This window comes from Strigops habroptila (assembly GCF_004027225.2).
Source record: "Strigops habroptila isolate Jane chromosome 13 unlocalized genomic scaffold, bStrHab1.2.pri S16, whole genome shotgun sequence".
NCBI lineage: Eukaryota > Metazoa > Chordata > Aves > Psittaciformes > Psittacidae > Strigops > Strigops habroptila.
In genome coordinates this window covers 9,381,756-9,404,228 of record NW_022651054.1, presented here as the reverse complement: position 1 = coordinate 9,404,228, position 22,473 = coordinate 9,381,756, and the positions used below count along the sequence as shown (strand labels likewise).

Sequence of the window (22,473 nt, the reverse complement as noted above, 5' to 3'; positions counted from 1 at the left end):
ATCTCTCAGATACATTTAATAATGCAAAACAGTAGGAAAAGGCTGAAAGGATTGGTACTAATGAAAAAGCAAAATGAAACCATCAGTCTGTAGCAATCATCAGTCTGAGTAATATCACCAAAAACCCCTTCATTTGGTATAGACCCACTGAAAGCAACTGGGGTGCATTTATATTCCCAGCTCTCAATAAAGCAATATTGCTCAATTTGCATAACCCCAAAGTGATACATTTTTATTAACTTATTAACCTATACAAAACAAAGTAATGACTTATTTTTATTTAATAAAAAAATCATGTGGTAAATCCATATCAACTCTGTATCACATCCTCTTTGTACCTGCACCTACAGAACATTAATAGCTAAAATAACTCAACTGAATTAAGAGTTCATCAGGATGGGGACTGTTCAGCTGCATGTCTGACACCGCCTCATCACCTGCACATAAATAACACAGTGGCTTCCTCTACAGTTTAAGTTTTAGAAACTATGTACTGTCACTTGATTTTGTCCCGGCAGGATTTCTGTCTGCGTGGCTCTGGTGATGGTTTCACTACTCCAAGATCAAGCAAATATAAAGTTTTCTTCTTCGGACACTCTGGAAAGGGACCAACAAGACCTCATGAAGACACAGGGGGACTCAGTATCCCCAGTTCAGCAAACTGTAAGTAAGCTGGCCCAGTTGTCTTCTTCTTCAGAGGCATGAGTTCAGATACAACACTCAGCAACTGCTGTCCTAAATCTCAGCATTCTTAACTGGCATTGGAAGTTTTACTCTTCAAGGGTAGAAACCTGAGTTATTCTTCTGAGCTGATCTTAAGCTCCCTCCTAAGTTTCCTATTTGATTGCTTAAAAATCCTAGTACTTTAAAAGCAGGTAATCCATCTAGCTACTAATCCACTAAAAATACTACATTTCAAGTAATTCTCATCCTGTTTCTAAAAGAAATAAATGAAAAGCAGACATCAGAACAGACAGACATCAGAACTTTCTGTTTACACCCTGCATGTAGAGGATACCTCCAAGCACTTCAGAATTCCTTGGGACTTGTTTGGAATAAAATTATCTCCCTCCTGTTGCCTGTATATTCATCATGCTTACCTTTCCTAACAAAAGTATAGCTGAGAACAGTGGCTTTCATCAAACAACAACTGCAAACAGCCACATAACCACTGTCATAGAATGGTTAGGGTTGGAAAGGACCTTAAGATCATCTAGTGATGACAGCACTGCCATTTATACAACTTAGTATAATTAAATATGGGGGGGGGGTTTAAAATCCTTATTTAACAAAAGATATCATAAACACATGTATATGGGACTATAGAGGAAAGCGAGGAAGCAAGAAATATGAAGTTACGAACTGAGCAAGTTCACGTTCATGTGAGAAGGCAAAAGTATCACAAGGTCAGATTTGCTTTCTGCAGGACTCCGTGACAGGAGAAAACATTAACAGCTTCAACACACAGACCCGTGTGCAAGAGAATGAAGAAGCTGTGCCATGCTTCGCTCTGCAGAAAGCACTGGCTTTTAGGCTAACTTCCCTTTGGGACTTCTTGGAATGTGGTTCTTCCATGAAGGCACATATTCCTGTACCTCTTCTCCTAAAGTACTATAAGAACAACTTGGATTTGGAGGGGAAAGGACGAAGGGAACCACTTGATTATCTGGTCTGACTTTTTGTGTAACACAGGACATCATATTTTCCCCTTTGCTGGGTGCAATAACCTGCTCTTGTCTTAAGCTCATCTTGTCAACAGGCATCCAAGTTGTTACTCATCCTTGATGTCAGGGAAAATATGCATAATTTCTAAGCTGGATGTGTTCAGCTCCAGGATCCAGACACTAGTTCTTGTTAAGCCTTTCTCTTCTAGATTAAAGAGCACTTCAGTAGCTATTATTTTCTTTTTGCTGAAGTGCAAAAGGGAAGGGAGGAGATGAGACAGGAAGAAGGTTCAGATGTCTGCCTAGAGCCTCCCTGTCTCACAGAATGAGTGTGGCTATGTTAATGAAAGGAAGTGATGTAACTACCAACATATCTGGTAGCTTGTAACACCATCAGAGAATGAGATCAAGCTTATTTGACTAAACTCGTATATGACAAGACTTGCACTTATCATATTCCTGTCATTTAATCTTTCAACACTTGATCATTCATCATCTTTGCCCTGAAATTGTCGGGCCAACCAGTCAATAGTTACCTTAGACATCCTGGTTTTCCAAGATAGTTCAGTCTTCTCAATGCTTTTATTAATTTACTTTTGAACAGGTTTAGATATCAAGTAACAAGAAAACCCCGTAGATCTTTCAGGGCTTCTCTGCATGAAGGTGACTAGGACTGTAATTTTATACTTCTCATCAAGAATATATTTTTAATGTACTTTTTTTTTTTAAAATAATGAAAATAATAAAGTATTTGCTCATGCTAATCCTAAATAAATGCCAATAATTCATTGCAGGATAATCCCAGTTACAATTGCCAACCATACGAGTCAGACGGCAGGACAGAAAGGAAGAGCTCAGAGTCTTCTCACAGCCCCAGCCCTGCTTCTCCAGCCCAGGATCAGATTCTTGGGAGATATCCTCCAAGCCAAGGAATTCACTGTGGCAAGAACAAATTTAAAGCATCTTTCAGCACTGAGAAGTTCAGGCGGTTCAGTTACGAGGAAAGCACTGCAGGAAATTATGACAGGTTTCTCAAGAGCAGCAGAAACCCCTTTCACCCTTACAAGAGGCAGATCAGTGAAGATGTCTTTCAGGAAGCTCATCAAACCCTCCCACCAGAAGCTTCACCCTTCAAAAATGCCAGAAGCATCGATGGGTTTGAGGGTCTACCCGGATCTACAGGTCCTGACGAGTCAGAGTCATTTCCTACACACATTCCAAACATCTCCACGGAACAACCGTGGTGTAACAGTCTCCAGTACAGCACCACAGGTCAAGATCACACTTCACAAGTCATGGTCAGTAATTTTTTTCTATTTTTTTCCTGTTTTCAATGGCAAAAATATACTTTGGGGATTGTTTTCTTATCTCTTAATATGACTACATGGACATTTCGTCTCTTGCCAAGTTGCAGGCTAGAGCTCAGAACAGACATCCATACTTGCTTGTCAAGGTTCTCTATTTCATGGCCTTTCCCTACTGAAAAAGGGTCCTCAAAAAGGTGCTCAAGGACAAATGATTTTCCACTAGACACAATACACGAATCCTGAATATCCAGATTCTTCCTGACAACAGGTTTTATAGCAGTAGTTACCATCAACTTGTATTTTCACGGGACAAAAATTCTCAAAACAGTATTTTTCACACATGTATCAGATTTGCACCACCTTGGCTGAGCTGCAAATAGAAGAGAAACTCTAAGACATCAGAACTACTTAAAATTAGATATAAAATCTGTTTATGGGATGTGCCATGTAAAGTAAAGTGAAAAGAGCTAATTCAGATGCGGGATAGAGGCGAGTGCCTAGTTCAGGCAGCACAGAGATCCCTGAAAAGCAAGGCAAATTACTCTCCAGTATCTCCACAAGGTATCTCTGCTGTGATCCAAAGTGTAAAGTGTATCTTTATAATCTAGAGCAGACAAAAACAATGACTACACCTGCCAGGAGAGGGCCCTAACCACTGGTTCTAAATTGCTGCTGTTGAGACAAAGAATTTGAGGGTTACCGAGAGAAAGAGGGGTTAAAAAAACCCCCCAACATTTCACCTGGATTAAGATGGTTTACCAGGGAATGGAGGGATGTTGTCAGGGTACATACCTGGGGATTGAAGCAATTCAGGTTAAGAAGGAAATTGATCTAAATCTCTTATTTCCTGAATAAATACTCATCTAGGTCAGATGAGTTTAATACAAAACCTATAAGCCATTGAAGAAAAAAAATTCCCATTTTCTTCCCAAATCCCTGGGCTGCTAGATTTAGGGAATGTAAAGCCAGTGCAGCAGGGACCCTTTACCAAGTAGGTGAGAGTATTCAGCAAAAGACTGGCTTCTTGTTAATGTCTCCAGTGGTTCAGTCAGCAGCTTCAGATCTCTTGAACAGCTTACCTGCCGCAGGCAAGTTGACATTTCTGAAACACTTCATCTTATGGTCACCAAAATAACATGGATATTTATTAACACTGGCTGTGGCATTTGCTTGGTGCCAGGATATCAAACCAAGTCTAACATGTACCCCCCCTACACTAACCTATACCATAAAAGATGGTATTTACAGCCTCCCTTGAAATAATAAGATGTCGAGGACATCAGCTTTCAGAGAGAATGCCTGCCATTGATGTTAAGTGAGGAAGGAACCTGAAGTCAGTCATCAGGTGTGTGGATAAGGACATTGCCCAAGACACATTCCCTGCACTGCTGGAGCTCTATCTTAGCTCTCTGCTTAGCACACAGTTTGTTTGAATGGCTCTTCTAAAACAGATGGTATTACTACACACCCCATATGGTGCACTCTGCATTCCAACTACACAGCAACTTTTAATATTCAGGAACCTGAGCCCTTAACAGACCCAAGTTCCATGTGGAATCCAGGACAGGCAGCTGGGCAGACCTGGGAGAAATGAAGACTTGATCAGCTTCTCTACATTTATTTCCACAGTTGCAGAAATAAATCCCATTCTTATGATGTTTCCTCTATCTTGATCACATTCAGTAGCCCCCTTAGTTTGAGCCTTCTTTGCCACCTCTCTCCTGTGCATTACAGACCTCACCCTCTAAGCTAATAACAAAACTCCAGCGTCAGCTTGAGGTACTGACAGTCTGCAAGATAAAATCAAGGAGTATGAAAAAGAGAGAGACAGAGACACATGTGCACACTCCAGAAGGAAAGCTGGAGTATGCAGTTTGTGTGTGTAGGGAGGAAAGATAAACAGAAACTAGCATTTTCTGAATCGCTCTTTGCATGCAATTTGGGTTGGGATTTCCTTTTTTAAAGTAGTAATTATATAAACACAGTAAATGCTTCTTTTTGTATGCTAGAATGTAAACCAAATTCTATCTAACACTGTGACAGAATCAAGTCCAGAAAAGTAGTAAGTATAATGAAAGCCAAATCAAGATGATAACTAATAGAATTGCTCTATTTTAAGTTGAGGTGTTTTCTCTAATAACTCTTTCCTTCAATATTTTCTAGCAGGATGCAGACATGAAGCTCAGGACATCCCCCCTGGAAGGGCAGCCTGGTTTGTATTGCTATCAGCCTCAAGTGCAGCAGATGTATTGCCCCTCACATCCTTTCCATCAGGTCAGTACAATACAGGGACCAAATACCCTGCCTTTCTAGCACTATAATGATACAGTAGTTATGGTAGTAATACAAAAAGACAGATGAAACAATACTGCTAAATTTGTGTTTGTGGGGCCATGTTTACATACATACATTCTTTTTATGACAATAAGATCTTAAAAGAACCACATCTAAATGCATTTTTAAATATTAATGCATGGGGGGGGGGGGGAAGGGAAAACCAGCTTTGTCAAATGGAATCTCAGTTCTGCTTATTTATGTTTTCACCATCATGCTCAAGAAAATTGGCTTTGAAAGCAAATAAATTATCAACATAAGTGTTGTTGGCATTTCAGGATCCCAGGGAATTAACTGTGCTTTAACTTCAGACTAAGAAATTAAATATACATGACTGCATACTGAAAATTCAGATAAATACAGAAAACCACTCTTAAAGCAAGATGTTAACAGCAAGAGAATGCTCATTCTCCTTGTGCTTGACAGCACACACATCTCTTTTGCAATCTTTTGTCTCTTACATCATCCTCAGTGAAAGATTATTCAGCTGAAGCATAATTGACAATAATGCTGATGATGCATGAGAATGCACAATATTAGGGTTGTTCTTCTGTAATGTAACTATATTATTAATACTAAAAATGCACGGGAGTAACTGACACCTTGTTCTTCTTAAGTGTGTTTAGATGGCATTTGAATACAGGTCAGTTCATATTTGCAAAGTGTTATATACACAGTATCTTTGTAAGATCATACATATATACCTTAACCCTTATTACATGTGATCCTAGGACCTATTTATAGAGGTTAGTGAGTGTGGTCTATTGAGCTTTGAAAACCTGGCATAGAAGGAGGGCATGTGTTACAGAAAGTCATTTTCATGACTCTGAAATGTCTTTAAATCATTTCCTGTAGATATAAATGTTTGATGCATTGAAAATATTGCTTCAAACTCTCTATTTAAAACAAGCAAACCCCAAAACTTATTTAAGGTGAAATTAAGGCAATGAGGATTTTTCAGCTACAGAGGCAGAAATCCATATACGAAACCAGCACAACCACCAAAGCTCCCAACCTTTAGAACTGAATTAAACTTACAGCAAATTCATACATACAAAATACTTGAATATAAAAGCTCACACTTGAGTTAGGACTCCTTTTGATCCCAGTGGATGATGACTGATATTGTGGAATCAACTGTACCATCTCATTCAACTTCCTCAAGAAGTATAAAACCTGTGACTAACAGAGCAGTGATTTCAAACTGTGCAAAGAAAACAAAGAGCAGGTTACTGTGTGATATTTCACTGGGATTAATTCATATGGTGCTATTAGTCTGAAACATTGAAATAATAATCATACCATTCATCATCAGGATTTAGTCTCTCGTGAGGAAAAAGAAAGGTTATTTTTGGCATGATTTTCTTATAGAGGAAACTTAAGTAACATCTCAAAACAGATGCTGAATGTCCTTAAAGAACAAGAATAGATGTATGTTGGAACTTTATCATAACTGATAAAATTAAATCAGCTGTCACAGATGACTGGTTAGGAATTTTAGTTGTTAGTTTGGTAAAACATGACTAAGGAAGAATGAAAGAATTCCATTCTTAGTAGTGGATTTTCATATTTAAGTGTGTATCTCTTATAAATCCCCCACCTGTCTACTGAAACTTAAACGAAGATGTTTCATTGTTACAGTAGATAACCCCTCAGATACAGAATGGAATAAAATAGGGACTGATTCTATCAACCACTTGGAGAGCTTTTCTGGCCTTTCTGAACTTCTAGTGTCTGGGACAGTTAAACTGATCCACAGGCTGATGTGACAAGGCTCAATGAGCACCCTCAAGTACCAACTTCTCAACTCAGGTTCCTTGAGTGTACAGCTGCTAAACAGATGTGAGAAAGCACAGATAACAGAGAGCAGCAGTTCTCTTGCACTGAGTCAGAAAGTATGGCTACAGAATCATCTCACTCCTGGCTTTTTCCTTCACCTACCACTCTGGCATTCCACTAGCCAGAATTTACTGAACCTCTTCCCTATAATGTGGTAAAAAGGTAACTATCTTTTAAGTTTTATCAACACCATCATAATTAATTTCCTTATTAGCCTAAAACTCACTAGAAATGATAAAAGGTAATAAAATAGAATAACAAGAAAGGTGATATGACACTATCATTCTAACTTACAAATGGGATTATTTCCTTACTGTTATTTTATAAGGATCCCAGATGAAGGATTAACCTGCTGCAAATATAAACCAGGTCCCCATAGGGACTGCAGTACAGACATTGTGGATGTGCCACAGCACCACAGATCTCACACACAGTATAAATGTCAGGTTGCTTTAACAGAAACTCCAGTCAGCTGTTAACTCATTGAGTATTTCTGATTTCTTTACTCCTCCTGTGGCAGACACCCCTCCTCTGTCACTGCTGAGTTCACACCAGAACTACTACTACACATTGGCATTAACCACATTCAAAAAACCCTACAAAATTAAAGCTGAAATACACCTTCTGGGAGCTGCTAGGCAAGATACAACAAGCACTAAGAGGAAAGGCTTCCATCCACCTGCAGGCTGGCACTGTGACAGATCTCTTACATGCAACAGGTTTCTGTTAGACTTTTCAATATTTGTGCTTCTTAATGTTATTATAGTAAAAGTATGGCAACATGTTTTACTACTCAGAGGAAAGAAACAATAGGCATAAGCAGCCAGCATCATAACAGGTAGAATTGCTGTCTGTGTGCCATAATCAGATACTGGAAAATGAAAGAACATGTGATACAAGACAGAGGAGAAGTGGAATAATATCTTTTGCATGAAGCAGCTCTATTATTAATACTTTACATTTCAAATTTGAATGGAGCAGTGCAATTAAAATCACTAGGAAGTTACACTCCAGAGAACGGGCCCTTTAGCCTGAAGTGAAGGATGTTCAAACTATGCCTCACTTTTCATAAGAGGGATGAGAGACATCAACTCTTTGGTTAATTTTGTCCAAATGATAAAATGGCCTCACCTTCCCCTTTGCTGGACACAACACAGATGGTGATTCATAAGAAAAATCATGTCTTGTTGACCTGAAAGAAGTAGCAGACACTTACTGAAGTCATTTACCCACCCACCATAAAACACGGACACCTTTCATGCCAGTTGTGCGACTGTAAAACCAGCTCAAGCCTGTCATACCAGACCATTCCCCAGCCTCTGTTCCCTCAAAAAGGAGTAATGAAACCAATAAAACAGAAATAATCCTTAAAACACCCAGTTCTTGCCCTTGCTGATGACATCACAACCAGCCCCATCATCATAGCCACCAAGACTAATAAAATCAAAATGATTGTATGAATTACCCAGTTTTCTACTCTGGCGCAAAACCCACCCACCATGCAACGAAACAGGCAGCACAGAACTGCACGTGGAAAATAGTTCAAGGCTAATGTGGAGACTGCAGTTTTGACCAGGATTTAGTTTAACAAAGCAGGACATGATGAATTATGTACATCTCATTTCTTTCACCCTGCTTACCATAACAAACAAATTAGTGTATTCAGTACGTTTTTCCACATTCCATTTCAGGCAGTTCAATATTAGAAAGATAAAAGCAAACAGACAAAAAAACTCATGCAACAACAGTAAAATTACTTAGAAACTGAAATAAATTATTCAGAATCCAGAATAAATACATAAACTAGGAACATTTTGCAAGCACATGATAACCCCTCACAGGCATTTTAAGGGGACAAAGACCAAGAGCAACAGAAGCTATTGGTCTGAAAATAGGAATGACAGTAAGAAACTAAGGAGATGTATAAATTACCAAGGAGATTTTCCCAACCAGTCCCAAAAGCTACATTATAATCTTTCAAAGCAGATATAAAAACCTCATGACACAGGACTTTTAGAGCTAAGCAGTAAAACATTGGAACAGGGCTCAGCAACCTTTGAGTATTAGGGAAGGCATGCAGGTAGTTTTTTAATAGCATATGACATGACTCCTAATTTTGGCCATGCCCTAACCCTGGCATCTGCGAAGATTCATCTGTAAGAGGCAGAAATTCCTCTCACACTGAGCTCTGAGTTCAGTGGGAGCCTTTGGCTCTCAGATAGCCAACTGATGGTATCTCACCTTAGCAGAGCAGAGAAGGTATCTCACCTTCTTTGTTCTTGAAAGTTGCTCACCAGCAGGTTTAAACTGTAATTTGGAAAAGAAAAAGGTGACCAACTGCTGTGTTAAAAAATTGAGAGCAAACCTACAGAAACTCTGATGCAATCAAGGTTATCTTGTGTTTGTTATCTCCCCTCTTTCACCTATTTTTTTGCATGGATATATCTCTATCCCCGTGATTGCATGACAGGCCAGTGATTTCTTTCATGTGTCTTGAGAGCTGGACAGGCTTCAAGATCTGCTGAGGAGACAGCTTAGCACTTCAGTCTTGGGGAGCATTCTGCTGCTTGTCCCAAGGGGTCGGGTGAGGGTAGCACAAATGCTATCTGATTTCAGTTATCCTGGCTACCTTTTTTAGCTTTCTGATAAAGAAAATGGGGGGAAAAAAGCAGCTGCTTGAGGTGGTGGTAACAGCACTTAAACTCCCAGGCCCTTGGAGAAGCCTGTTTCTTGCCACTGACTATGAGAGCAGCCTCACAGCTTCAGTACAAGGAGGGCAATATGAAAACCACCTACAAGAAATGTCTCATATGCCACTTGACTGGCCCCTGGAATGACACCACTAACTTATCCTATAATAGTACACTCACTTTGTGTATATCGTGGTGCCATCCACTACAGCTTTGGTGGTTGTTGTTTGGGGATTTTACTGCCTTGCCTGATAACAGCAAATTGGACAGATGCTTTGGGATGAATTATCTGGAGACAATTACTGGGGCACAGTTATTCCCATTTTTCAGAAGAACTCAGTAGCGCAGCAGGCAATAAGAAAGTACTTTTTTTTACATACTTCAATTTGGAACACACTAAACAGCATGTGGTAACAGCCAACGTATCAGTGAGCTCCTCCTCGTCCATGCCCCGTTTCTTCTACTTCTTGGGCATGAACTAGTAATATTAACGTCTTCCAACACCATGCTAGAAAGACTTCACATCTGGGTTGGCATAACAGGTATGAAACATAGCCAGAAGACAACATCCTCAGAACTAAATAGTTTAATACTACTATTAAGAAATAAGTATTTTTGAAAGCTTGTTGATAGGTTAAGTAACATCTCTTTTATTCTACCACCAGTATCCCTCAGGAGGCAGCTATCCTGTGACTTACATTACTTCTTCACATTACCCTTACCAACGAATTGCTCCTCAAAGCAGTCAAGAATCCCAGCAGCCTTTGTTTCCCAAACCCATCTACTCCTACAGGTAATAAAATACTTTCTCAAGTCCTAATGTTACAGGAAATACACTGTTTACCCATGGCCTATTTCCAGCATCATTTGCAATAACATGCTTATTCTTATTTGTCTTGTTCCCAGTGTGCTCTGCCATGTTGGTATGAATCACATGTTCCAGACTCTGGGGCCAAGGCAGAGGGAAAGCAATGTTGTAAAGCTTGGGAACAGTTTTGATCACCCCACAACAGCCAGATGTTCCTCCAACACAAAATCTTAGGTGCTGCAAAATTCATCAGCACAAGACTAATCACCCTTCGTTGTCTTCTCCAGGACCTGTATTAAATCTGATGTTTTTAATCCACTTACTAGGGCAAGGAAATGCCTAAAAACCATATCAGATATGCCAGTCACCACACAGGCTTAGCCCCCAAAGAGCAGCCTAACACAGTAGATCAGACAATTACATTTTAATTGTACCTTCTGTCACTGTCAGTTTGACACTCTTTTTTCTGGCCTTTATCATTCCAACACAACCTTAAATAAATGCACATTAGCAGGATTTGAAGGCTGTGGACTTGATTCCACTTTGTATTACTTTATTTTAAGCCCTGGCTGGACCTTCTATATGTACTTTGAGAATTACCTCCAGAAGTTAAGCAGTGTAAGGAGATTGCTTGTAAACAACTGGGTGGAAACTTTGAGCATCATCAGTGTTCATGCTCAGACTGTGCAAACCAGAGTAATTACACACACTGAACAAGTCTTTTTTTCTGCTTCCAAGAAATCAAGCAGAACAGGCTAAGATGTTTTCTTTCTCTCTCTAAAGCATCCTGATCTTCATGGCACTCAAAAACAGCAAGACAGGGAGTTTGCCAGTCAGTGAGATTTACAATTTCATGACGGAACACTTCCCTTACTTTAAGGTGAGTGCCACGGGGATGGGGGGAAATCTCTCTCTCTCAGCTTACCTGGCAGCAGAGGGAATAAGGAAGGGGAGTCAAGCTCTGAAAAGGGATCATTTCTTAGGCAGATTAATATCAAATCAAATACACACTATATACCTTCATGATCACAAACTACCCAGCTTTTTAGGCCTAGGCAGAAACGTGAACATGATACGTGGCAATATTCAACACAGAAAGATATTAAAAACTGTTCCAACTTTGAGTTTGCAGGTAACAGTGGCTGTTCCTCACTAACAACTCACCAAAAGGATAAATATTTTTAAAAACATATCCATTCCTTCCTCTCTGATCTCAAATACAGGCAGAACTGGTCTTGTGGCTTCTTCTGCCATCAGTAGCACCTCCAGACTCATGTGGAAGCAGAGGTTCAAGGTTATCTTGCTCTGTTCTGGGGCTGGGATATCAGTCTTGGGCAACTTCATCACTTGCATACACTGTACAAAGAGAAGTATAATATGTGATAAATGGTATTAAGCTCATAATTACACAGTAATGTTGGTGAAGGTGAGGGTGTATGGTTTGCAGCAGTTACTATTGAAATATAAATCCATGCTATAAGAGAATGGTTTCTTGCACTTAGACTGCAAGTGGAAAGAGATTAGTCAGCGCCATGATCCAAGAGCAGAAGGATTACAGTGAAGGTTTTAAGAAGGGCTGTAATGGAATCATCAACTGCGCTCAACACAGAGCTTTATTATTGCTGAGCCTTCAAAAACATCTCACTAGAAGTCCAGACCAGGTGACCTGCAACTGTTAGCAAGGCCCAGAAATGAAAAATAAAGCAACAAGAGTCTGTTAAGTTTCCTATTGCAAATAAACATGCAGCAATTCAACCAAATTTACAGCAGCTACTGAAAGGCAATTGAAACATTTGTATTCAGAACACTAAGAATGACTAGAAATCAATGTTCAGATCCAAGTTTGCAATGGTTTTGGACACTGAGGATAAATAATGCCCAGAAAAAAGAAAAACTGAACATGTCAGTAACTAGAGAAAAAGAATACCCATTAGCTATCGTGAAGGAAGAACTGTTAAGATCCATTACACTTCTGTATTCCCAGGTTTCCTCCTGAAGGAATCACCAGCTGCTCTATTGTTTGCTACAAGCAAGAGAATGGAGATAAAAAAAGATAGAAATGTACCCTCACAATTCAAGCACGGTTCCATCCCAGCGTGACTGCTCATAATTCACTGAAACAAATCTGAAACACTCCAAGTCACAGGGACACAACAGATTTTTAGGCTAAACACACACAAAATTAAGCAATGACAGTAATCTGAACAGGGAAAGGAAAAAGGGCAGAATGGCACGTGACAAGAACAAAGTAGTTGTGAATTTTTTGTCATTTTCACAAGAAGACATTTCAAGATGTATATTTTGTCCCTACCAGGATATTAACTCTATTTCCCATGCATTTACCTCTAGCTGAAAAAAAATATTCATAATCCAACAGAAAATAGTTTGAGGATTGTGGAAAAGGTCCTGGGCCCCAACACCTTGAAAATGGTATTTTGTGGAGCTCCACTCACCAGTATAACACACAAATCATGGAATGCATCCCATCTGATCAGTGTTTTCTGGAAAAATAACATAAGTTTCAAGCAGAGAGGTGGGAATATTAAAAAAATAAGTTTTACAGGCATGTCCATATTTATTCATCAGACCAAAGTGAAGTTAATTCTCCTTCGTCTTACAACACAATCAGTTATAAAATTAAGCAGCAGGTTGCAAACAAACACTGCTGCTGCCAACATGCACAGAATTCCTCCAACACGAGACTGAAGCTTTGCAGGTGTCACCTTCCTGGTCCTGAAGTCATTCTGACACAGCAGAAACATTAGAGAGACACACAGCCTCTCCTCATCTCTATGTTGTGTGTAAATATTGTGTATTGTAGATACTGTGATATTTTGTGTGCAGATGTGTATAATAGGTGTGTTCACATCTGCCTGTGTGTGTACAGACAGATGTGTGGATACACATGCTCAGCTGGACAGAAGGTTTATTTCTATCACAGCTTTCAATAACTGTTTTATAACTAATCTAAACTTTTCCCTTCGTATCAAAACTTGGTCTTTTTCTTAACTCATTTAAAAATTGCTGAGAATGAGGTTACTGCTGCCATACGCATCATAGGAAAAGAACGATGCAGGGGGTACTACTGGAACGTTTTTTGTGACTGTCACTATTTTGTGGCAGCTTTCTGTAGTATTTTACTTACAAATACAGTCTGCAGCAAGATAAAAGATTATAAAAACCAAGTTTTTATATTTTGTTGTTGCTACCAGAACTCTCTAAACAGCAGGATACAACAGGGAGAGGGGAAGCAATTAAAGTTGGAGAGAAACAGAGTACAAGCGTACACAGAATCTTGCTGCGAGACATTAGATGATACAAGCCTAGTCAAATTAACTTGTATTCGCTGCCACAGCAAATTTAGTTTCTATGATGCAACAATCTCATTTCTAGTTGAAACAGAGCAATCCAACTCCTACGTCCTAAAAAAAACATCTACGCAGCTAAAGTTGAATTACTCTTTGATGTACCTCTCCCTTCTCTTGAGACCTAGATTTAAAGAGAAAGGGTTTTGCAAGATCACTGAACTCTTTAAACTTCAAGAGGCGGTCAGGATCAATGGGTCTGTGCAGTAATATTTTTTTGCTTGTCATCCTTTTTGTCTTTGTAGTGATTAGTGAGTCTAACAAAAAGCTTTAATCTTATTAATTGGAGTTATTGCCAGTGGTCCAAGAGGTTAGGAAGGTCTGTGGTCTGATGAACTTAGAGCAGCAAGTATTCTTTTGTAGTGTCCAACTCTACACAGCTTCATCCATGCTCCACTGAGTGCGGCAATGACAAAACCAAGCCGTAGCCAGGAAATTCCAACTGTACAAGGGCAACTGCAGGAGCCAGAGCTCAGTTCTTTAACAAATATTAACTTAAACTGGTAACAGAGTCGTAACATGAACATCCTGCCGGAGTGTTCCTTCAGGGCCTACCTGGGTAAATGACTGGTTTTTACTGCTCAGCAATCCCAAATTTAATGCAAGAACCTGCTCAGCTCTTGGCAGCAGACTCCAGCAGAAATCCGTGTACTTTTTGCTCTTACGTTTCTAAAACTATCTCATAGTTTACACCCCCACACATTCTGAAAAGCTCTGAGAAACACACGCCACTCCCATCTTCCCTGGTGCTTAGCAGAAACACTAATTATCCTGTCTAGATACAGCCTCCTGTGCAGGGCACAATCATGAATATTCTTCCAGGTCAGCTTCTTCAGTAGCTAAGCACACATTTTACCTAGGAGCAACACTTCTATTTACTTTTGGAACTGCCAGAAAGCAGCTTGAATATGATCTGCAAGGGAGAAAAATTGATTCATCTGCTTTAGTATTACCCTATGGCAGAGTTTCAAAAGGGATGTTTTGCCCTTTTTCTGTTTAAACAGAAAAGCACAGTGTCTCACCTATGGGACTGGCTGACAGAATAGTGAAATGCTGACATCAGGTGGGCCAAAAGGGTAGAAATTGTGCTGCTATGAAGGGAAAATAGCTTCTTTCTTAGTAAATAACATGTGTTTAAGTTCCACAACTGATTAACTTTTTAAATGAACAAAGTAAGTATTAAATCTGACCCTCAAATTCTTCAGTAAGGCTTTTAACACCTTAACCCACTAGATTTTGCATTCCTGATAAAAAGAAGTATTTGTGTCCGATTATGTTCAAAAACGCAGGGTGTAGCATGTGAAGGCAAGAATGGACACAAGTCTGTTCATAAAAGATGGTCTTAGAGGAGATCTGTTATTCCAGGCAACATTTAGAGAAACTATCCAAAAGCTGCTTTCTACGAGTGAATGATCCCTATAAATAAGGCCTGAGAACGGAAAGGAAATTTAACATGCATAGAAGGGAAATTTTTGTTTTTAACCACTTTAAAAAGACTACGGAAAACCATTTTTATTTCTTGTGCTCTCTGGTCAGGAATTCTCTGTGGTTGATATAAACAACTGCAGCGACCAATATTTTATATCCATGAATATGAATCAATAGTGGCACACAAACAATGTCACCCACCTTTCAGAGAGCTGTTTGATTTAACTCTTATGAGAAACAGCTGAGGATTTTCTGGAAACAAGAAAAAGCACCCAAAACTGATTAAAACAAAACAAAACAAAAAGGCCTCACATACTTTACACTCCATGTAATCTGATGAGCTCTAAAGTCTCTCTCTTGAGATTTCTCATCTCTGCAAATGCAGACCCTTTGGAAAGAATCGTTTAACTGACACAGATAAAGCTACAATTTTGGGGTTTTAATTGGTCCTACAATGACAGGGGAGGTGTAGCTGGACGAGCAGTTGCATCTACTACAAGGAAGTTGGGTTTCTCAGGTTGATTCCTACCATTGCACAGCAAGTCACTTGGATACACTGCAGTACACTGCAGTGGCAATGAGCTAAGACAGTTCTACTCAGATCTGCAATGAACAGCATCATACAGAACCTACCAAACGAAAAGCAAGGAAGTGACACATCAGGAATTCACTGTAGGAATCTTCTGATATGAATGTGTGTACTAATTTACAAAGCCTTAATGTGATGGGCAGCATTTTCTGGCTGGATGACTAAGGAAACAGAAATGAGTGAGATCAAATAAACACACACCAGAAAAAACAAAATGCAATGAAAACATACAGTGCTTCAAGATCAGCATTTCAGACAAGCAAGCAAACAAGCATTTCCCATCAGAATCTGAGCATGACTGTTTTGCTGGCTATTTCCCTCTTCATCCCTCACAGCAATATTAATTTTCAATGTTCTTCTACAAGCAATCAGAGAAAACAGAAATATTGTAAAGATTACTTTCTATAAACTGAGGGTTTGCACTAGGTTTTCTTTTCTTTCCATTCTTGCAGTTGAATGCAAACCTTTTCCTCAGAAAAAGGAGGGAATTTTGTTTCCCTCATCAATCAGAAACATCCTAAATAAAACCAGAAGAATCATTTTAATGAAGCTCACAGGCATTTTTCAGTCTAAAGAACCTTCCAGCTTCCACTGCCGAGTTAAAAATAAATGCAAAGCAAAAAGATGCAGTGATCAGATGTAGGAACCTGTATCTCATCTGCAGGGCTTGTGATTAAACCATTTGGTTATGTAATTGGCTACACCTCCAGCAGCATGCCAAAACACTTCTCAAGTCTGCCTGGACACTTCATTTGAATCCAAATGGCACGTAGCCCTTCAACTAAGTGTTTGAAATATTTCTAGGTGTTCCAAAAAGGATTAAGAGATTTCCTGTTAGTTCACAGTTCTGCAAAAAAATTCTTTTAATACATTTAATTCTTGTAATTTGCAAATTCACTCTCAAACACTCAGCAGCCCCTCTGACAAGGCCAAGCTTTTGCTTAGAAGATCGGTAACTATGTTATCTGATTCCTCTCTTCCCACACAACATGACTGTAACATTTTTGTGGCTTCCTTCTAAGGTACCAGTTTCATATTTTAGAAAGCATAATCTAACCAGTCAAAACAGAGAAATATATTTGTATTTTTTCCTTGAAGTTCCATTCTTAGACTGGATTTGTTTCTCCAGACAGCTCCAGACGGCTGGAAGAATTCTGTACGCCACAACTTATCTTTGAACAAATGCTTTGAGAAGGTTGAAAACAAGTCAGGCAATTCTTCTCGGAAAGGCTGTTTGTGGGCTCTGAATCCAGCCAAAATCGATAAGATGCAGGAGGAGCTTCAGAAATGGAAGAGGAAAGACCCAGTTGCTGTAAGGAAGAGTATGGCAAAGCCAGGTCAGTAATGTGTTAGTGTATTTGTTCCCAAACAGTGGAACCCAGAACTTTTCTTTGCAATAGACATCAGGCTCTATAAGAGAATTTATACAGGATTTAGGAAAGCATTTAAGAATTTTCCTGATTATAAAGTGATTGGCAAAGCAAGGAATAAAAATTAAAAGCAGAATTAAATAAGACCTGGTTTTGCAGGAGTGCATCCAAATAGGCACAAAGAAGCTTCACCAAGGGAACATTTTTCTCTTGACATCTCATTAAACTTTAAAGTAAAACCAACACTGAAATAAGTAGTAGATAATAAAATTTGAAATTAACTGATAGCGTCCAGCCTTTAAACACAAAGATGCAATTTACTATATACTCAACTTGGCAATGCTAATTTAGAAAAGCATTTCAGGCCTTTGGAGTTACCATAGATGGGTTAGCACTCTTGTTTGCCATTCCACTCTCCCATTTCCTGAGGAACACTAGAATTCCAGCTGCAAGCTGTGAAGACTGAGGCTCTGTTCAGAGTAAGTCAATCACGGACTCTTTTCTTGTTTTGTAGAAGAACTTGACACACTGATAGGCGACAAAAGTGAAAAGCTGAGATCTTCAATGATGTCCTGCAGTCCGACTGGCGTTGCAACTGCATCCCTTTCCAGGCAGATGGCAGTCCAATCCCATTCCTTATGCGAGCCCTCGCTTTCCTCCGGTATACCACAGCCATTACATAGTATCCACGCATCAGGAGCTCTACATGTCAAGAACCCATTGCCGAATTTGCTCGGGGGGCAGCAAACTGCGTGCTATACATCACCACAGGGTTTTCCTCAAATCTCAAGTACATTAATGCAACAGTCACCCGACCCTCAGACCCTTTTTCCTTCTGCGGAGGCTCAAAGTGAACTCAGAACTCAGCCCAGCATCACCCAGGACTCGCCGCTGCCGGCTCAGACCCCCCCCAGCTGTGGAGGGAAGATGCTGACAGAGCACTCTACAGCCAGGACAATGCAGGACACGCTCATGCAGGAAGGAGATCTCAGCAATGATATAGATGCTCTTAATCCATCCCTGACTGATTTTGATCTCCAAGGTAGGCATCTCAGGCATTTTTATTTTGTAGAGTCAGGCTTATTACATTACATCACATCACATCACAACCTGCAACAGATGCATGTATGTCCTTCCTTCTTAACTACTTGTCCTTGCACTGCTACAAAGACTTGCTTACCAGGTTACATGATTTTGCACAACAGATTTACATCCAGAGTTTTAAAAAACCCAAGTGCTTACTCTTGATTACAACTGCTGACATTAAATATTACAACAGAGTACTTAGAATGTATTTTTTAAATTAATATTTCTCACTTAAAACTACTCAAGCACAATTATTATGGCACATCAAGAGAATTCTCATGAGAGGCACAGAGAGAAGTCACTTTGATTGAATTAACACGTTAACATTTTTCTTTATCAATATTCAAACTCCTTCCACATCTCTGCTCACAGGAATGCTGTTTACTCCTTCACAAGGCTGTTTACTCCTTCATTCAGGGCATGATCTATGCCCTGGACAATTATATTTTCCAAGGTGTGTTCTTAAGTACTTAGTCACCTGATGCTGACAAGTAAAGGGTTTTTTAATGTGAAATAATTGAATCATCTTGAATGGGCAGGATTTTGAACACTAAGAACATAGCTTTCCATCAAAAATAAGGAAAAAAATCAACCCACAATGTGTGTATATGTGTATACATATAGATATATTTATATATGTGCTTATATGTAAATAAAACCTGTGGGTTCCAAATGATAAAGCTCTTGCTGTACCACATAACATGCAAGAACTGCCCTCCTGAACAGGCAAAACTCGGTACCAAAGCAACCTAAAAGACAGAGCAAAAGAAACATATCTTCATAATCTACATGACTCAGCAAGTACCATTGTGCTGTCACAACTATTCCACAATCCTGCCATGCCCAGATCACTTACTAAGATTAACATCAGAGTTTTTTGAATCCTCAGGTTCTTCCTCTTTCAGCCATTCTGCACATTTCCCTGAATCTCTTCCCACTTCACTCAGTTATTCTGGAACATGCTCATTTATACTGTGAATATTCTGTATGCTTCACCAATCTGGTACAATTCCATCAAAATTATCAAATCTCAAATTAGAACTTCAGGCAAGGCCTGCACAGCTGGAGCAAAATCATTATGCGTACACACATTAAAAATAATTCTTTTTAAAAACCAAAATTATTCTAGCAAATGGCTAAATATGACCCCATTTGATAGTCTGCAGACAGTGGGTATAGCTTTGGAGCAGCCCCCACAACAAAATCTTCAATGATGACTATGAAAAATACAGCCCTCCTGCACTAACTTATTTCAGGCTTTTGCTGTGATAGGCACAGAAAGATGAGAAACGTTCTGGTATACATTATAAAAAAAATACCATGTCAGATCTTTTGATTTGTCAGGTCAATCAGATACCCAGTGATTTAGTTTGCATGAGAAGGCCAGCCATAAAGTAGTATTATTTGCAGGTTTGTCCCATGAAGTGCCATTAGGTCTTCCATAACTTATAAAGATAACAGAGGCAATTTCCTTTTTCAAAATTAGTGACTTCGGGTTTCTTTCGCATAGAAGTTATGCTTCATGAGTACACATTTGCAACAGAATCTTAATTATCAAGTGAAATAATTTTCTTAAACTAATGCTGCTTTCTCCCAGATTTAAATTCCTTATGGTGACAGACAAATAATAACTAGTAAATAATCTAAGCAATCCTTTTCCTTTCTCAATCACAGGTGATTAAGAACACCTATACATACAGCATACTAACTGTATAATTAGTGACTTCTGTAAAACAATGTTCAAAAAGCATATATGAGAAAGTTGACTCAATCCCTTTTGTTTTGTTATAGGAAATCTTTGGGAGGAGCTGAAAGACGACAGCTTAGCTGTGGATCCCCTAGTTCTCATTTCATCATCTCCAATGTCTTCCCAGTGTTTCCCTTCTCACTGCCAGATGGAGAACACCAGCAGCAATAGCATCAACATCCAGAATGGAACCCCGCACAGCAATGTACCCGACCTACAGCTCACTACTCTTTATTCTGCCTTTATGGAATTGGATACAGTGTCTCCTGCCTACCTAAGTAATTCTGGATCCAAACCTATAGCACTAATGTGAACCACGCACCAACCTAATTATTATTACTTGGTGTGAATACAGTCCTAACCATCACACACACTTACCCACCTGATTTATGTCAGCTGAAACTGTGTTCACTGGAATAAGAATAATCTTTTTCCAGAACTCACCCGCAGGATATGTAGCTTTACTATGACAATTTTCTACAGACAGATACTAAGAAAATTTAAAAGACTATTTAAAGATAGTATTGTTAACGGCTGAACTGGTCAACACCATTTTATCAAGCCACTCAACTTCTCTATCTTCCACAAACAAATGACTATAAGAGGAAAACAAATCATTGACTTTTTTCTTTTCTTTTTTGAAATGAAAGCTGCTTGCAAATGAACCCAGAAGCCAAAGCACACACTAATGTAACTTATTTCTTGGAGCCAGTGATGGCAACAACATCATCCACAGACAACTTAAAAATCTGCATATTAAAACATTTATAGTCCCCTGGAAAGAAGTTCTGGGGTTTGGTAAACAAGAACATAAACTGAAAACTCTGCAAGTATTAGAAGATAGAGGACTAGCTGCTGCCAGACTAAACCAAAGCAACAGATAGAGTTTAGCAAAAAAAAACCTAAGTTTTACTATGTTTAAAAAAGAAATTTAAAACTTTGCTTTTTTAATAAAAACGAACAAAACCATTTAGTAGAATTTTTACTTGGCTGAAAATTATTCACATTCATTCCTTTATTTTTATGCACATAACTGAACAGTCAGATGAGTTATTCAACCATTAAATCAAGATTTTTAAAAATGCTAATAAAGAGAACTACAGTAGTTGTGGTTAGCCAAATCCAGAGAGCACCTGTTTTAACAACCAGCTGACATCTGATGCATCCAACAGGGTTTATTACAATGCTGAACTAACCCTTGCATTAGAATAATGTCTGGTTCCTAACATGAGCTAAACCAAGGTGTTTCAGTAGCCTTGAATTTTTCAATCACTAGCCAGTTTCTCAGAAACACACTTCACTCTGATTTACCATAGAGGTGCTGCTTGTGACATGACAGAGCAGTGGTTTATTTCAAGTGAAGCAATCTAAACTGAAAGCAATCTGGAGCAGGAACCGTTAACAGCACTAAGGAAAAGAGCCTAAAAACAACAACAACAAAATCAAAGTGTCTTGAACGACATCTCTGTTCACATATTACAGAAACACGGAAGAAACTAAGGAGGTGAAAATTTGAATTAGATTGGGTCACTTACACTATGAAAAAGCAGCAAGGAAGTGCAAAGAAAAGCACAGAGCAGGTAGAACAGTGGGAAAAGTATTGTTAAAATAAATGCATGCGGGTTTAAGAGCCACCTTCTCACAGCATGGTACTGCCAGTTAAGGCTGAAGCCAAACCCAGGTTCAAATCAACAGCCTCAACCATGCCTACTAGCCCAGACGTACACCAAAATCAGATTAGGGGCAGATGGATAGAGAAGATTTAGGAAGAACACGTGATGCAACTTCGTAATCCCTGATGCAGCTACCACAAAATCCTCACTTCACTTGAGCCCCTCCTCCTCTGCATTTCTTGCAAACAGAACATGCAGTGTGACATGCATCCAGCTTGCCAAGCTGCTTGTTGTGGCTTAAGCAAAAAAACCCAGCAGGAACAGAGTTCTGCAAACATACCAAAGCTGAAGAAACAATTCTTGACCATCCTAACATTTAGATAAGGAATAACGAAATAATTAAACATGCCACATCACTAGAAATGTGCTTATTAAATGATAAGCCTTAAGTTTAAAGCTGCTAAACAACATAGAATAATTTAAGAGTTACCATGTTACAGATAAATAATTACCAAGCACAAAATTTTAAGAGCAATAATATTATGCTAAATACCTTTTTTGGAAAAATGATCGAATAAATATATGTCCTAATATAACTATGCATTGAGCATGGAAAGCAAAGCCAAACTGACC

General features: G+C 39.1%; 1 protein-coding gene across 1 annotated transcript; it reads left to right on the top strand.

The window, feature by feature from the left end:
• The first annotated feature begins 543 nt into the window (after positions 1-543).
• Positions 544-21,889, top strand: FOXN1 (forkhead box N1). Its single transcript, XM_030472885.1, has 8 exons — positions 544-663; positions 2,459-2,962; positions 5,135-5,245; positions 10,500-10,627; positions 11,426-11,522; positions 17,154-17,361; positions 17,909-18,436; positions 20,272-21,889. Exons 1-8 carry the CDS (start codon positions 544-546, stop codon positions 20,538-20,540), a joined length of 1,965 nt encoding a protein of 654 aa, XP_030328745.1. The 3' UTR covers positions 20,541-21,889.
• The last annotated feature ends 584 nt before the right edge of the window (positions 21,890-22,473 follow it).

Excerpts from the sequence above, each read along its gene's own strand:
- FOXN1 (XM_030472885.1), top strand. The coding sequence starts at position 544 with ATGGTTTCACTACTCCAAGATCAAGCAAATATAAAGTTTTCTTCTTCG. Across the intron at positions 2,963-5,134 it reads ATCACACTTCACAAGTCATG|CAGGATGCAGACATGAAGCT; the intron begins GTCAGTAATTTT and ends AATATTTTCTAG. Across the intron at positions 10,628-11,425 it reads AAACCCATCTACTCCTACAG|CATCCTGATCTTCATGGCAC; the intron begins GTAATAAAATAC and ends CTCTCTCTAAAG.